Genomic DNA, 18,358 nt, shown 5'->3' with positions numbered 1-18,358 from the left:
CACTACATCGCTTATGATTTTGTTCTGTGTGAACTGACTTGGACAATTTTACTGACTAAAAAGAAAATCTCAGTATTCTATATATGATATGCTTTCTTTTACCCATAGAAGATTTTGCATGAGACGCCCATGCCAACTTCTCATATTTTATCCCCCTCACACATTTGTATCACATGAATAGCAGTTAGGCAATACACAGTGTGTATTAAAATGAGTTGTGACAAGGAATATTCCAACTGGGTAACCAACAAGCCAAACCGCATTAGTATCTGTGGACCAATGTCGTTCCTTTCCTCTCAATAGGGCACCATTTCAGGACTCTCTCATCCATGTTACTAATATTACTTTCCATATATATTTCTAGGAACTGTGAAGTTTGACAGAAATTTGCCAATGCTTTCAAAATTGTATAACAGAAGTATGACAGTCAGACATCTCAACAGCCTAAGTCCTGTCATCCAAGCAAATCAGGCTAAGATTGATTTGACATATGACTTACTGAAAGGCAAACAAAATTTCTAACAGAGAACAAAGGAGAGGAAAAAATAAACAAGACGGTGAATATTAGCAGTATTGTCCAGTAACAGTACACCTTAATGGGATGGAAAGGGCTATCAACTTTGCGACCTTTGGCAAAGGACATCACTTTAGCCCCAGGTTTTTATGTCAGTAAAATAAAGACTGCAATTCAACACAATTTCAGTTGAAAAAATGTTCAACACATGGATTAAACAAATTTAAAAATGCTATTTCCTGTATGTGCAACATTTTTAAAAATTATTTTTTTTATTTTCCTATTTAACCACAAAGTTCATGTGATGGTTCCTACTTACCTTGGTATGTCAACTTAAATCCTTGCCTGTTTTCTGAGTGGTCACTGTAAAAATGGACAAGTGTTTCATGAGTAGTACTAAGCAAGGGTGATGGAAGTTCCATACCACTAAACTGTCCAATCATAGAGCTGGTATGGTAAGGCCCATTCTGAATTTCAAGGAAATCGTGATTTGCTTCAGTAGAGAAATTCAGGAATTGAATGTGTGCACCTGCAGCATTGAGAAGGAAAGGAAAATTCAGATCGTTTAAGGTCCCTTCCAACACAAACCAGTCTATGATTCCACGTTACTTAAAGCGAGAACATGCAAATTAAAAATAAAAAAAAAGTTATAGGCACTGTATTTATACTTTAGTCACCATTCAAAGTGGGATGCTTAAATTAATAAAATAGCCACCAAATATTGCAAGAGTTGGAGCTTCTAATTTTTTGGTACCCAATAAATATCAGAACTACCCTTGAAGGGACCAATTAAAGGACATCACAAAGTCAACAAACAGATATTTATCAGGTCTGTAAACCAGCCAACAGAAACACTCAAGGGAGGCACACATCACAAATCCTGCTGTGTCATGGCATGGTCACTACTCAAGAGCATTATGCAGCTGGGCCAGGTCTCTTACAGAAGCTCAGGATCAGTGCAGCACCCAGGAAGGTCACTAACAGAGTGAACTTTCAGAGACAGAAGTTCACATACCTAACTTAAACAGGGGAAGTTTATATCTGATATAAGGAGGGAGTTCTTTACTGTAAGAGTTTACTGTGGGTTTTGCCCAGGGAAGTTGTGAATGTTCCACCCCTGGCAGTGTTCAAGGCCAGGTTGGACAGAGCCCTGGGTGATATGGTTTAGTGTGAGGTGTCCCTGCCATGGCAGGGGGGTTGGAACTGGATGATCTTAGGGTCTTTTCCAACCCTAACTATTCTATGGTTCTATTTAATCCACCTTGTTTTTCTTGACCCATGTCACCCATATTTGCCTCCTCTTCCCTCCAGCTTGGACCACTGTGTCTTTAGAGCCATTCTGCTCTGCATGCAGTTCTATAAAATGCACTGAACTCCAGGCTGGTGACAGGTATTTTACTCACGGTCACTGACCACAAACCCTCTCTGGAAGTCAGGCGGCTGAACTAGGCCATTCTTACAAAATGAAAGGGAGAGAGACTCCCAAAATGTTGAACAGTTGGAAGTGTAAGCCTAATCTCATGAGAAGAGCTGCTCTACAGCTTATTTGCCTCTGTGGTTTGATATCCCTTGTGTATAAGGGACTTTTTTCTTTCCTTTTTTTTTTTCCCTTTACAGTAGAAACTAAAAAAAATACCAAATAAAGTAGTTGTTATAGAGCACTCATGAGAATAGTGGATAGACTCTAGTTCCTTCTCTGACCTATGCAGAGTGCAAGATATAAAAACAAGTATTTCAGATGCTGAAAAAGAAAACTTATTCCAACGTTATAAATAAGTGACGCATACACAGAACATATTGAAGTCTCAGTAACAGCCATCTCTTGTATGATGTTATCATCTTGTATGATTTATATGTGAGTCTGACTTGAGAGAAGTCGCTCATTTTACAATGCTCTCGGGATTTAAGATGAAGTAGGACACCAAGCAGCTTGGAAACATCTTGACTTCAGTATCAGCACTTAGTGATTCTCACCAGTATCAGCATTTAGTGTGTATGCTGGATATAAGCAGCATAGAAATTCTAAAGAATTAAGCAGCCATTTAATATAATACTTAAGTTACTAAAGTGACAAGCAGATCATTGTAACTGACATATTTATATAGACCCCCAAATCGGTGTTTAGGTATTTAAGCAATAGTCTCTGTAATTAAGAAATAGTCTCTGATGAGCACAGAGTATCTTTAAAATTGAATCATCCATACTTATTTACCGAGAAGGAATTTATACAACTAGTTGTAAATATCCAGTATAGAAAAAAATTGCATTCTGAAAGCAAAAACTAGATTTATCGGTTACTTAGAAAAATGTAAATGTCTAAAATAACCACATTTTAAACACAAAGATGTATTTTTCCTAAAGGTTTTTCAAAGACATTAACTTCTATTAGAAGACTGTCCTATGTTCATCAGTAGCAGTAATTTTTCTCAGTCTTAGTAGCTGGTGCAGTGCTGTGGTTTTGACTTTTAGTCTGGGAACAACGCTGATAACACCAATGTTTTTAGTTGCTGCTAAGTAATGTTTACTCTGACCAAGGACCTTCTGAGTCTCATTCTCTGCCAGGGAGGAGGGGAAGCTGGGAGGAAGCAAAGACAGGACACCTGGCCCAAACTAGACAAAGGGTATTCCATGCCACAGCATGCCATGCCCAGTATATGAACTGGGGTGAGTTACCTGGCAGGGCTAGATCACTGCTCAGTGTTGAGCTGGGTATCACTCGGTGAGTGGTGAGCAGTTGTATTCTCTGCCCTTGTTATTTCCCTTATCATTATTATTATTGGTGGTAGCAGCAGTGGTTTGTGTTATACCTTAGTTACTAAACTGCTCTTATCTCAACCCGTGGGAGGTAAATTCTTTTGATTCTCCTTCCCATCCCTCCAGGAGGGAGGGTAGGAAGCTGGGGCAGGGGGGGAGTGAGCAAGCGGCTGTGTGGTTCTCATTGCCGGCTAGGCTTAAACCATAACATGAATGCAAATGGAAAGCATGGAAAAGAAATTCATTTATAGAGACAGGTACAGTGAATTTCATAATGACCTTTTAAAATTATTTTTCTTATTTGACTATTAGCATTGAATTCACAGTACAGGGCATACTGTTTCAAGAAAACTTATTCCTTTCTTATTTCCCATAATGATAGAAGACTGTGCTTTATATTTGCACTAATAGATCCTTTGTCATCCATTACTACCTTATCAACCTAATTCCTATTTAATTGTAAAGGTATTCTGTATGACAATATTTTTAATGAAAACCTAGAAAGTTTCTAAGTTGGAAAATGTTACCTGGGACTTGAAATACACTTTTAGAATGTTTTAACCAAATCCATAGTGCTAGAAATAAGGTTTTATCCATTTTCATAGAATGTAAGAAATAAAAGTTGCTTGGGGAACAATGTAAGGCCATTAAACAGAAGACCAGTCATTAATTTAGAAGTTACATTATCTTCATCTGACATCTTGAAGCAGCAGATTTCATTTGCTCTGAAATAAGTTTCTGAAACTGGCTGAGTTTTACAAACAACAAGTTGCTTTTACAAAGATGTATTTTTAAATTGGCAACCATTTTTAAATTAATTCACTGGATAAAATCTATTTCATAGTGGAATTTAGAATATTCTTATATATAGTTAAATCTGGTGATTATAAATAATTGTTTCTTAAATACTTACCATATCCAATAGGCAATAAAATTTTCCATGTACAATCTAAGTTACTAGGGTAATTTCCAGGAAAACCTGGGCTTAGGATCACACCACCCATGCTTGTAAGTGTTCCACCACATTTAGCTATTAAAAATAAAAAGAAAGTCACTGTATCTTTCAATAATATTATTTCTTAATATACAATGAATTGAAAAATGGATTTTCCATTTTACCCCCATACCCCTAAACAGTGAATTTATCACAGTCAAGACATTCTTCATAAAGAATTAAAAAAAAAATAAAACCAGTTTGCTTCCTATCTGTATGTTTTTCTTCAGCCAGTCCATGTGTTTGGAGATTGAAAAGGCATCAGCATCATTTTGGATGGCATAAAGCTAAATTATAAATAAATGAAGCAACTTGCAAAAAAATGGCTGAGTTTACACTTTCACTAGGACAATAATATGGATGAAGAGCAATATCAAGAAAACAAATTAAGAACTTGTAATTTATATCTATTATTTGAGGAATCATTCCGTAAAAGTCCACAAGTTTTCATGTCAAGTATTACAGGAATGCATGACCTGCAATACTTTGATACTGTGCGTTATGATAATTGTACCGAAAAACTTAACCTCCTGGTCAGACCACACAAGAAATTGAATCAAGAAAGGAAGAACTGTGCTAAAAAGCTTAGACATCAGTCTTGAACTTCTCAAATATCTCTACCTCCCTCCAGTGCTAAATACATTATTTAGTGAAAACAACAGACTTTGGCTTACATTTCTAGAAAAATCAACATTTTAAAGGTGGGGGCGGGGGGAAGGGAGGAATCATATTTTAAGGGCTTGTATCTTTTCTTGGGGTTATTTTAGCTTCCAGGATAGCAACCTTTCATGAGCTAAAGAGGAAAAAAAAAATAACCCCCCCCCCCAAACTAAACAAAACCAACAATCCCCGCCCCAAATAAAACAAAACAAACACCAAACCAACAACCAAAACAAACCAACTAAAAAAGAAAACAAAACACCAAAAACCCAAAGCGTAGTTTTTGAATAGGACCTATACTTAATATACAAAGTAACACATAAGATTAGCCCAAGCCCCATGACAGCCAAATCCCAAAATACACCTTCCTGAATAAATTTTCCATTTCTAAAACTGATTTGAAGGAACTGCACTGCTTTCATATTAATCAGAAATGACTGCTTCTGTAGAAGTTGACAAAATAATGTAATATATAGGCCCAACTTCACAAGGAATCTTTAAAACCATTTCACATTAAATTGTTTAGTATCATCCCAATCTTTTACACTTCTCTTATATATGAAGCTAAAAGGCACAGCTTTTGCTGACTGAATACTGAAATTAAAAGCGTTTGGTCAAGAATATATTTCAAAGCTGAATTGATAAAATCTTACTATGGATCTGTGCTTCTTTCCCCTCCATTTCTGCTTTTTCTTGAAATGTGCATGGAAAAGACACCAGAAACTTAACTCTCTTAAACTTTGTTTAACCAAGAAACAATGCAACAGAGCAAGATTATTTTCAACATAGGGAAAACTAACATCTGCTGAGTAAGTTCTTGGTATGCTTGAAATATTTTATAGCTTTGCTTTTTTACTTGGCATCATTTAATAGCTTTCTCAGATGAAAAGAGACAGCCTTTTCTGGTTCCCTTTAGCTCTTTCATTCCATAACCCCTGAAGGTTTGGCTTCAGAGCTTGCCTCTACTGCAGACAGACTGCCTGCTTCTTTGAGAAGTTTCCTAAGCTCCCTGCATGACCTGGCTTGTTCTTGAGAAGTTTCTCTAAGCTGAACATGCTACAAAAGGGATGTGTTAACTTCCTCTCCCTTCTGAAGAAGATTCAGCCTGAATCAAAGCAAAGTATTCAAGACAAGCTAAACAGTCCTGGGCTTCATCAAAAGGAGTGTGACCAGCAGGTCGAAGGAGGTGATCCTGCCCCTTTATTCTGCTCTTGTGAGACCTCACTTGGAGTATTGTGTGCAGTTCTGGTGTTGGAACAAGTCCAGAGGAGGGCCACAAGAATGATCAGGGGACTGGAGCACCTCTCATATGAAGATAGGCTGAGGAAGTTGGTACTGTTCAGGCTGGAGAAGAGAAGGCTGCGTGGAGACCTCATAGCAGCCTTCCAGTATCTGAAGGGGGCATATAGGGATGCTGGGGATGGACTCTTCATTAGGGACTGTAGTGGTAGGACAAGGGGCAATGGGTTAAAACTTAAACAGGGGAAGTTTAGATTGGATATAAGGAAGAAGTTTTTTACTGTAAGGGTGGTGAAGCACTGGAATGGGTTGCCCAGGGAGGTTGTGAATGCTCCAACCCTGGAGGTGTTCAAGGCCAGGTTGGACGAGGCCTTGGGCAATATGGTTTAGAGCGAGGTGTCCCTGCCCATGGCAGGGGGGTTGGAACTTGATGATCTTAAGGTCCTTTCCAACCCTAACTATTCTATGATTCTATTCTATGATTCTATGATTCCTCCTTTCCCCACTGACAGTATTTCTTTAAATAGCATATACACTATATATAAATTAAAAAACACACCTGTATTTAACAGATGGAAATGGAAACCCAAAGAAGTTTTGAATTAAACAGAATTAAGTGAAGGAACAATAAGCATGACAAAGCCAGGAGTTTATCCTGAGTGATGGTCAGACACTGAAAATAGCAAATATCCATACCAATGCAGAGAGGAGATGGATAGTTCCAGCGTCGCACTGTTCCTGGCATACAAGAAATATGAGAACGACCCTGTTTGGATAGGGCAAAATATTAGATTACAGATACTCATTATGGGACTTTTCATGAAGGCAGAGCTACAGAGGACCTCCTGGATTGTCTTATCTGTGTTTTTTTCTTTTATCAACCAAGTGCATTATAATTACTTTTTTGAATTTGTTAAACTATTTTCAAATACTTATTTTTCTACTGGATAGATGTTTTAAACCACTCTTCCTCTGATAACTTGAAAACCTCTCGATGTTTTTGACTAACTTTAAGTCTGGTTACAAGACAGAAGCAGCTGACTACGTGCATTCATAATACGGTCATTCATATGGACTACATGCTCTCTATTTCAGTTCCAGGGTTCTCACCCTAGTTCATTTTCAGGCTGCAATCTGGATCGAATCAGCTATTACTCTGAGTGAGCAGCACACACAAAGAGAGGAATTTTTTTCCACATCTGCTTGCTACAGATGGTGTGGATGTGGACCATATCAAGACAGTCATCCACAGTTACCAGCAGGTCTTGACTCTCACATGGCCTCACAACATGACTCACTGCATACATGCAGCATCTAGGCAGACAGCTATAAAAGTACACATACTTCTTTATTAAGCTGTCATGTTCAATTTATGCTGCCTATTTTTAAGAAACATCACAAGAACAAGAAAAATGACACTGTAACCTACAAAGTCTATTTCCACATACTTTAGGGTGGCTGTCCAGAACCAACTGCAAAATGCTCCCAGCTTTCCTTGCACCGATACAGTTAAAACTGATGACATTAGCACAAACAAGTCTTTTTTTTTTTTTTAATCAATTCTGTCCCCTGAGGAGCTCAGGTTATGCATTCTGCTGTTGGAATGGTAAAACTGAATAAAGTGTCAGGAGTGAAAGAACCCGATACAAAGATTGAGGCATGGGTCTGAGGGCAAGGTTTAGTTTCTCTTTCAGTAATTTGGATATACAAAGCTGGGTATGTCATTTATCATATCTTCTTTATTTTTATCAAGTGTATTAAGAATCTAATATTTAGTATGGTAGTACATTTTATTAATATAATATGAAGAATTATTTAAATATTACTTGTCCACAGCAATCAAATGCTCATTTAGAAAAAAAAAAAAGAAGTAATCTGCAGTAAAGGAAAATCCATTTAATTAAATGACTTCCACATCATTCGGTATATTTGCAAATAAGAAACTACACATGCTATCTTGAATAAAGTTCATAGGAAGTTGTATGGAATTGTACAGAATAAGCTACTTAAACTAATCATTTAGTTAAGCACATATAGGCAATCAGCTTCTGAAAGACAAACTGAAACACTTCCAAAAATGGCTTGGAAGGGAAAAAAAAAAAAATCAGCTTTCATTAAAATTAAGAAAAAATAAATTAGTCTTTCTTCTTATTAAAATACTACAAATTTATAACAACTTAATAGAAGATTCTTTTAAAAAGAAGCCTTTTTCTTTTAATGGAAAAATGTTCAGGCACTTACTGTATCGTCTTAGTTACTTGCAAAACAGATGAGATTTTTAATAATTTACTTAAAGCAATATTCCTTGATTTATTTTATTCTCTTTTCCTAGTCTTCTATGATTGCATGTTCTGATGTGAGTCGGGGGGAAGCCATAATTTAACTACCACAGTTAGGGAAAAAAGTAAAATGGCCTATAAAAATCTTTTGAAAAATAAAATTAAATTATTCCTCTGGCTTCAAGCCTCTTCCCAACAAGAGTACACTCTGATTTCAGTCTTTTAAAGTCCCCTCCTGAGGGGAGACACTTAATCCTACAGCTAGCAATTACCTTTCTTATGCATCTCCAGGTAGTACTTTGAGCTCTATGACTTTTCTGGTAAGTCTCAATTATAAACTAATCCACACCTGATTGTTATTGCTAGCTGTGAATATGCTCTCTAAAGACTGAGGGTAAATTCACAGCTAGACTGAAAAAGTTATGCTGATCTATATTTGTTGAAAAGCAAACATACTGTGCCTCGCAGAACCTCATTCTCATTATTTCTTTTTAATTTGGAGCCATTTTACTTGTCTGAGCAATACACTATACGTACATGTGTATGCACTTTCTTACAGAAGAGTTCATACAGCATAGAAGTCCTCATTAATATTTTGAAAATATTCAAACTATCAAATTTGGACATTTAAGGTTTTTTGTTTTACACTTGCCCTGGGTTTAGCACTAGCAGTTATTTTTTCTCTTTCTTGGTAGCTGGTGCAGTGCTGTGTTTTGACTTTCGGGCTGGGAACAAAGCTGATAAAAATGATGTTTTGGTTTGGCCAAGGACTTTGTGAGCCTCATGCTCTTCCAGGGAGGAGGGGAAGCTGGGAGGAAGCAGAGACAGGACACCTGACCCAAACTGACCAAAGAGGTATTCCATACCACAGCACATCATGCCCGGGGGGGAACTGGGAGTTACCCGGAAGGACAGGGTGTCTGCCGGGTCAGACTCGTTGTTCAGCGGGGTGGGATTGTACTCTTTTCCCTTGCTATTATCTCTTATCGTTGTTAGTGGTGGTAGTGGTGGTGATTTGTGTTGTACATTGGTTGCTGGACTGTTCTTATCTCAGCCCGTGGGAGTTGCATTCTTTCAATTCTCCTCCCCATTCCTCTGGGAGCTGGGAAGGGGGGGAGCCCCTGAGGAGGGGGCAGGGACGGACGTGGGCCTCGATTGCTTCCATCCCGGCACCAGTCACCGGGAGTGAGTGCACAAGCTGTTTGGCTGGGGTTAAACCACGACAACGCTTTAGACAAGATAATGAATCTAGGGTGTTTTATGTCAAATTACATCGTTGATATTAAATTTGCATATGCATGGAAACAGAGGTAAGAAATACAGTTAAGAAACTATACTATGAAATTCTAAGAAATTATTTCATTACAGAATCCCTTTAAGTATAAGAAGAAAAGTGCAGTTAGTCATATTCAAGGACAAAAGACAAGACTTCCATATAAATAAAAGATGTCATGTGGTTTGCAACAGTGATATACATGGTGTATAAAAGTTAAGAATTAACATAGTTTATATGCAGATATCTTCCTCACAAACACACACCTGTTTTATGCTAATACTGTATTTATGAACTCACATTTCTGATTTTTTTTTTCTAAGTAAAAATAGATCCAGAATATTAAGTCAAAGTTTTTTTTCTTCTGAATTCACTCCAAAACAAAGTGCCTATCAGGAATATTCTCTGGCTTGTGATTATTATTGAACTGTGAAGCTTCACCTAGGCCAAAAGCATGCCAGCACTACATTCTAACAAATTAATACCAATGAAGATCAAACTTCACCTAAATTTGCCTTGGCGTCTGAAACATAGTGGTATCTGTAGAATATGGCATTTCATCATATACTTAATGATACTTTGAAATAGAAAAAAATTAATTGTTCATCAGCAGCCTTTAAATGAAGTCAGAATCTATTTGGGATTCAAGGTCTGATGACAGTCATTTCAAAGAGACTGTGTAATAAGAATATGATATGACTGCTACCTACAAAAGACACTATAAGGGAGAAATGGAATAGCAAAATAAAGTTCATAAACTAAGTCCTAAATAAAAAGGTTTTAAACCAGTAGGTATTTTCAGAAGAACATTAGATCTTCCTTTTCTGGAAACAGAAAAATTTAAGTAGTTTATCTATGAACCATCACCTGGCTTGTAAGCAATCCCTGAACCATTAAATGACCAGCAAGTGGTGAAGATAGGCAGAGTAGGTTTTATTGTACATGAGTATTGGATCTTTTTCCAATTAGGATAGTTGTAAGATGGAATCGTTTTTGCTATGGATCTGGGATGCTTCTGATAGAGGCTGTTAACATTCATGTTATTAAAGTAAAGAGCACGGGTTAGGTAAAAGACTTGACCCTGCAGCTGTAATATATGTTAAGCATATTGCTGTTTACCTAGAGAGATTTTTCAAGTGCAGCTGTCCCCACAGCCAGCCTAGAGATAAGATGTTCAGTCTGAATCCTGTCTGAATTTTAGGAGAATGGTAAGGAATACTGAGATCAAAGAATAAGCTTATATATGATGGCACAGCACTGAACTGGCAAACATCAGATAAGGACAGACTACTTTATCCTTCTCTGGAGCAGAAGTTGTGATGTTTTGCTTTCTCTGATATTGTGGTGCATTTTTACATTGTCTTGTGTGGGACCTATTACCACCCAAAAAATCTGAACTCCAGTGTTTTCGATATATCGCACTGGTGATGGAACATATATAAATAAAGTAGAGGAATAAATAAGGGAAGAAAAATGTTTTTGAGTCTTAGATATACATAGTCCTGTGACATTTACAAACACCAGCTTGATAACATGTCTAACATTAGAAACTAAATCTGTGTGAACATCCCCAGTCTGTGAACTAATTTGGATTACTTCTTTCCTTGAAAGATTTTTAAGAGTAGATTTACCATGAATAAAAATTGTTTCTGAAATTAACTCTACAATTTCTAAGCAGAATACAAAATTCAATGACATAACTGTGGTTAAAACTTCACCTAGAGGAACCCATTCCAAAAATGGGGAAATCGCAGTACAGTTTCAGTAAGCATAGTGCCACAACCATTTTCTAGAGAAAACATTTTAACCATGATATTTCAATTGTCCATTTTGATGGTTTTTTACTGCTTGATAGCCTAAGACAACATATACCAGCAGAGGTTTACTGAGCCCCAAATATGCTACATTTTCATAGCTTTACAATGTGGGACTACTAACATAGGGTCTACTTAAATCATCTCTATGGACACACTAGAACCTCTTCATTAAAATAGGATTTGGGTAGCTCTATTGTCATGTTGTTGCAAGTATTCCACAGTATATTAATCAAAAGAAAGAAATAAAGAAATACCTGTAATGTATATCCTGGCTCACACTGAAATGACAAAACATCATTCACCATATATCTATCTCCTGATTTGATTCCATTGCTAGGAATTACTGGTTCAGGACAGGCAGCAAGGCCTACAGCTGAGGAAAGTGAACACAAGAAAATAGGTAAATTGACAACAGCTCTTCATTTTTATTTCCTGCTGTAACAAAATCTATCCACAGCATTTTATTTTTTTTTAAACAGAATATTAATTAAAAATGTATTCCAGAATAAAACTGAAATTTTGTTTAAAACAAATGTTTCAGAACTCCTGCAGAATACAAATGGCATGACTGAAGTACAAAGATTATATACTGTGACTATACCAATTACTATGTCATGTTGCTATTATGTACTATGCTGTTTTATTGTCTTCAGCTGGTATGGTAATATGGAAATTCTAGAGAAAGATTTAATGACGCACTTTATGTATATTGTCTCTTTTCAACAACAGATGAACAAAAATACTGAGGTTAGGTGGTAGAGCCTTTTGGAACACTAGCTAAATCTAAGGGTATTACTTAGTTCAGACAACACTTGACTATAAAGAATTTCAGGCATGTTAAATTTAATATTTTTAACCCAAAACTAAATCATTGCATAGGTATGACAGGACAGTCTGTTCTTAAATATCTTTAACCCACGTGTCAGCTAACAGATTAGTTTTACAACTCTCCAGGATTAGCAATTTCAAATGTGTTTTTCTGAATATGGCAACCTCAAGTATTAGCTTCTGCTTTTCACTGAGTCCATAGAACTTCTCTATTTTTTCCTTGACTGCTTACCTAAAGAGTTTGTTAGTTAGTACAACTGAAAATTAAATATAAACTCTGCTATCTAACCTAAAATGCTCCAAATGAACAAGACATTTGAGACACTGCAGATTAGAACAAATAATTCGGTGCTAAGATTTTCTTTGCAAACAGCAGAATTTGTTGGTTTACAGTTTGAAAACAGAATCTCATTCCCCTTATAATATTAAAATCTTTATTTTAAGTAAAAAATAAATTTCAAATGTTTAATCTTAATTGTGAAGTCATTTATTAATTAAAGTTACTACTGAAACATAAATATGAAAATCCTGTATTTTAGTAAAATACGAAGTATAGAAGCCAGAGTATAATGGAAATTATTTTCACAACGTGTTAGAACAGGTCTTTAGAATTTACTAGCCCAAAATTATGTGAAAATCAGACAAAAATAATGCTTTCCTGAGTGTGATGTTGTGGGTCCTTCAGTTCACTTGTATGAAAAAACAACTGACTAAATGCTACAACTCTCACTGTTGTCTTATGAAATCTAACCCTTTTGGTGACAGTAAGTGGAACTTGATGGAGTGGTTAGTACAGAAATTACATGATACTTGGTTTTACTCTCATATCTGACATTTTGGACTCTGTTGTTCCAGATGGCTCATCATGAAACAATATCCAATATTATGCTGAGACCATAGTCTTTCCACAGAAGTGATTTTATTTCAGATAATGCTGTTTACACATTTTGATACAGACAGGGTTTTAACTTTATGCCCTAAACCTTTTCATCACACAAATATAACACCTTACAAACCTTAAATGCACACATAAGAATTTTGTGTTTCCCACTTCATCCACTCCTGATCAGTTTTTTGCAAGGTCAAGGCTTAGTTGAAGGAAATACATTTTTCCTAATCAACCACACAGAAGTTTTAAATAGCTTTTATACTTTTACCTAAAATTGTTATTGTCAAACCATTTTTTTTTCTTTCCTGGAAATAGCTTCCATAATCCTGTACACTGTCTCATGTGCTCTTGAGTCTTACTACATTTCACTTTTTCAGGAATGAACAATAATAATGGCAAGTAATTCTAATGCTGAGTGACATCTATCAAGGTATCATGTCTTCATAACTATGGCTACAAGAGTTAGTAAACTAAGTATTTTCTAATTATAACATAAAAATAATTTAACAGTTGCAAGCTGTAGAATCTCCCTGAAGGAGGTCCTTTGTGTTTCGGCATGTATAATTTAGGCAAATATCTAAATGTGCTTTAAACACTTTCAGCAATTTCTACCACAGAATTTATGAATTTTGATGTTCTATCAATATTATCAAATATTTGATTATCTTGTGGTGAATTCACGTGACCACTAAGCACATAATGTGTGGTCTTTATGTGGAACTGTAATGCTCCAAATAGGAATGAGGATATCATCATTAACTTCAGCAGTTTTGGCGGTTTTGCAGTTTTCTAGTATCATTCTTTTGGTCGACTACTCTGTATTCTGCAATACCATAAATGTATCCATATCTGGAAAATCATTCTGAATATAGGTACTAAATAGCTGTGATTTGCATCCATACAAACTGCTTGTTTGTTCCAGCATTATGCGAAGGGTAGTATCTTATGTATGTCAGTAATTCAAACTGTAGTATCTAGATTGTTGTTTACTAATTTGAGAATCCAGTATTGAGACACAACTTAAGCCTAATTCACATTCATGAATCAAGCCTTATTTCTGCATTTCTTTACACTTCTCTCTTTAACAGAAAAAAAAGACACATTTCAAACTCACCATTACTAAATAAACAAGCACTCAACAAAGACACTGTGATAAAATTGCTTATAGATAGCAATGTATTTGTTGAATTCTGTGAAAATAAAACTGTAATTCACTTCCTGTCTTCAAGAAATTTGTATTTTGGTTGGATTCAGCACCCCTGTGTGTTGAGAGTTACAGGCCTGCAGTCTTAGATCAGTATGAACAAAACAATTACTTTTGAAGATTTTTCTGAGTCACAGATAAAGTTTTATAACAGTGTCTGCATAGCAATATTAATAATGTGCTTGTAATATAGCTCTATCATTAGTTAAATAGCATACAGAATTATAGAGGCTAGATATGACACCATGTATTTCATCTTTAACAGATTCTAATAATTTCACAAAACTTTCTGCTAGCTGCTTATTCTTTGTGAAATACCTTGTATGTACTATTGCTTTGGTCTCATGATGCAATTTATAATATAGGACATTATATCAGGCTATCATAAAACACTATGTAAAACCCACTCATAATCGACTTCTCTGACATACCTGACATTAAGAAGCAATATGTCCTGAAAAACAAAGATAAAGTTGGAAACAGAGTCAAACAGAATTCTGAATCCTCAACACTCATCATTAGTAATACTAGCCGAGTTTAACTCAATAACAAGTTTGGTTTAGAACTGGTCCAAAAATCTAAAGAATGCTCAAGAGAAAGTAAACAAACTGGTTTTTGAGGGAAAACTAGAGAACTTAAATATTCAGAGACTCTGAAATACATTAAACTAGATTGTACGTGGATTGTCAGTAATAAATGGAAAGTATGTTAAATGTCAAGTCCGAGCAATCAAAAAAGAACAAGGATTGCTCAGTGCATGCTCTTCAGAGCTCAGCTTCTGCTATGCCGTACAACAAAGAACACATCAATGTCAAGAATGATAACCCCCTCCCTGACCTTCTTTCACTTACTGCCTGCTAAATACTTTCCTGGCTCCACTGTGACATAAGACAAATATGCCTCACTTACATAATTATATACATGTCTACAATTACCTCAAATTCTGTCCAAATATCACTGCCATTGCTGGCAGAAAGCAAATCCTTGCTGGCATATCTGACAATGTGAATGCCCATTAGTGTCCATTTCAGAAAGCTGCAAACTGAACACCACAAGAATTTCTTGACAGCTTGACCAAAAGTCATCAGGCTTTTCTTTTTTTTTAATTATTCCCTCCTGTCCCTATGTGGCTAACCGAACCATCTTGTTCTTTGTCATAGCAAAAACATCAAACTGGAGTGAATCGTTCCTTCCATTTTGATGGTGGTGTAAATCAAAAGCCAAGCTGTCCCTTCCAAAACTGCGTGCTTCAGACATCAGCCTAGAAAATGCATTTATCTCAGTGAATAACTGCAAAAGGGGTCAGGTTCATGTCAGCAGCTACTAAGTTATATAGGCATACTGATAGGATCAGGACCCGCTAAATTAAAAATGACATATTTATGATTCATACTTGTTTTAACACAGGGAAAAATAAAAGACTGCTCCACTAAAGAGCCACATTAAAGTTTGAATTGCATGAAAGTTCTTAATCTGGAGCTACCAAAACCCAGTATGCTACCTAAAAGAATATGCCTTCTTTACTGCTAGTCTGATTTTTATATTTGAATTTGTTGAAGATCTTTATGATAGAGAAGTACTACAAAATATAGTCCTTGCTCTCTAGTCTCCTTACCAGTCAATCCTTTATTTCAACTCCTGAGAACCCTTAGCACTTGAAAACATGCAAAAGAGAAGCTTCAGAAAATGAGACAATAATTATAGAAGTGTAAGGCCATCTCTTCACTGTTACAGGAGTAACACTGTCTTACCTACTGGATGTTTTCACAGAAAGGGGTTTAATGGATTTAGTTCTAAGAATTTATCATTCTTGTTAATCAAGGAGCAATAACTTTCACTGCATTTCCTGTGCAGTGTAATGTTTATGTTCATGTAATGTTCATGTAATGTTTTCTATTAATCCTCAAAAGATTTAAACCAAAGCTCATTTACTGAAATAACCTGAACTTTTTTTTTTTTTTTTTTAATGTTCTAGGACAAAGCACAAAGCCCTGTCCCCAAAAAGAAAAAAAAAAAAAAATTAAATGCTAAAAGAGGATTTTCACCTTATGAAAAGTATTACAGTGCTCTCAATTTCAAAGATAGATACACTTTTCTCTTTCCAAAACACAAATACTTAAAACTATATTAAAGGATCCAATGCCCTTTGATACATAAATATAATTTCAATTAATGCTAACTGGGAACTAATACATGTAGCAGGAGATAAAAATGTAAGTCTGTAAACCATGAGGAAATTATGTAGTAGCTTTCTTTATTATTCTGGAAAACAAAATTAAGCCATGATTGCTGTGGATTTCCCTGAAATTTGATGAAAAATCAGAAAAAATGTGAATTTTTATTGTTAGTTTTGACTGACAATAAATGATTGCTCAAGAAAACAGCTTCATAAACAAAGCCATTCCCCTTCCACAAAAGAGCAGGAACTATACAAAAGTACATTTGGATTCATAAAAGCATTACTCAAATACTAAAATAAGCATAGCTATAAATGAAAGATTCAAATATAAACATAATAAAATTTTTATCAGGGTCACACAAGACCCAACAATTTTCTATAGGAAAATAATTTTAAACAAGTAGAAAATGACCTAGTTGGAAATGAAATAAGAAATGTGCCCATCAATTTTTGTTCTCTAAGGACTAGCTAAATTTTTTTTTTAATCTTTCCTCTCCATGAATTTTCTATCTATCCATAATTAAACCAACATTAAATGCTTAATCTTCTGCATCTACACTGATGCAGTGTTATGCTGGAGATCTTAAAAATACAGGAATATACAATTCTGTTTTGCTTTCATGATTATATTGTTGTTTATTTCTTTTCTTCTACAAAACTAAGGGACAGTTTTTTCCAGCTCATATTAAATGGCATAATACTGTTGGGGGTTTTTAATGAGCTGATATTGAAACTAGTTCTCATTTATTCTTACAGTATTGCTCAGCAATTTTATGCTCTCTCTTCCTCTCTAATTGACTGGGACCTCTGAGCTTGTTTTCTGATATGGAAACCATAGAATCATAGAACAGTTAGGGTTGGAAAGGACCTTAAGATTGTCAAGTTTCAAACTTGCTGCCATGGGCAGGAACACCTCAAAGTAGACAAGGTTGCCCAAGCTCCTGTCCAACCTGACCTTGAACACTGGCACAGATGGAACTTTCACAGCTTCCTTGGGCAGCCTGTTTAGTGCCTCAACACTCTTACAGTAAAGAATTTCTTCCGTATCTGTGACCTGAATCTGTTTAAGTTTGAACCCATTGCCCCTTGTCCTGTCACTACAGTCCCTAATGAGTCCCTCTCCAGCATCCTTATAGGCTCACTTCAGATATTAGAAGGCTGCTATTAGGTCTCCATGCAGCCTTCTCTTCTCCAGGCTGAAGAGCCCCAATTTTCTCAGCCTGTCTTCATACAGGAGGTGCTCCAGAATCTTTAAATGAATGGATGATAAGTCTTTCTGGAAATCTGTCATTCACCTTTGAAATACTGTTTTTAACATACATCACTGAATTTTCTACTGTTGAGACCACATAAAACAAAAGTGCTACAATAAACAGCAGAATTAATGAATGGGAAAAAGACCTTTCTTACTTCAGGGTCCAGAATTCGGATACGAATCCTGCTACAGCTACACAGTTTGTCTTATTAAATAGAACAGCCTTAAAAGTCGATACTGAAGGCTCCCACTACGACTACCTAGACATTCAAATTTCTGCAAGAAGTTGAACGAGTTGAAATTAAGCCTCTTTTACTGTAGCTGAATGTTACAGCTGCAAAATACTTTATTTAGGAAGACTATGAATTTAGCCCTCCTTTTCCTTTGCTTTTATCAAAAGTATCTGATGTTCTAATGTAGCATTTAATGTCAAATGCTTTTTCACCAGACATTAGTAAGTCAAACCCTCAAGA

At 35.8% G+C, this 18,358-nt stretch overlaps 1 protein-coding gene across 2 annotated transcripts in view; it reads right to left on the bottom strand.

Annotated features, from left to right (window-relative positions):
• Window positions 1–18,358, bottom strand: part of CSMD1 (CUB and Sushi multiple domains 1) — a 1,128,271-nt gene that overhangs the window by 133,994 nt on the left and 975,919 nt on the right. For both annotated transcript variants that reach the window (XM_061354960.1, XM_061354961.1), the window contains exons 38-41: window positions 11,785–11,903; window positions 6,858–6,927; window positions 4,182–4,298; window positions 834–1,043 (exon numbers count right to left, since the gene is read on the bottom strand). In XM_061354960.1, the coding sequence (XP_061210944.1) occupies window positions 834–1,043; window positions 4,182–4,298; window positions 6,858–6,927; window positions 11,785–11,903 (516 nt within the window). The remainder of the gene's footprint in view (window positions 1–833; window positions 1,044–4,181; window positions 4,299–6,857; window positions 6,928–11,784; window positions 11,904–18,358) is intronic.

Source organism: Neopsephotus bourkii, unplaced genomic scaffold, assembly GCF_033783945.1.
Source record: "Neopsephotus bourkii isolate Nb327-2 ecotype Australia unplaced genomic scaffold, CSIRO-AGI_Nbou_v1 NB_756, whole genome shotgun sequence".
NCBI lineage: Eukaryota > Metazoa > Chordata > Aves > Psittaciformes > Psittacidae > Neopsephotus > Neopsephotus bourkii.
Note: the sequence above shows the minus strand (reverse complement) of the source record. Positions and strands in the feature narration are given on the sequence as shown.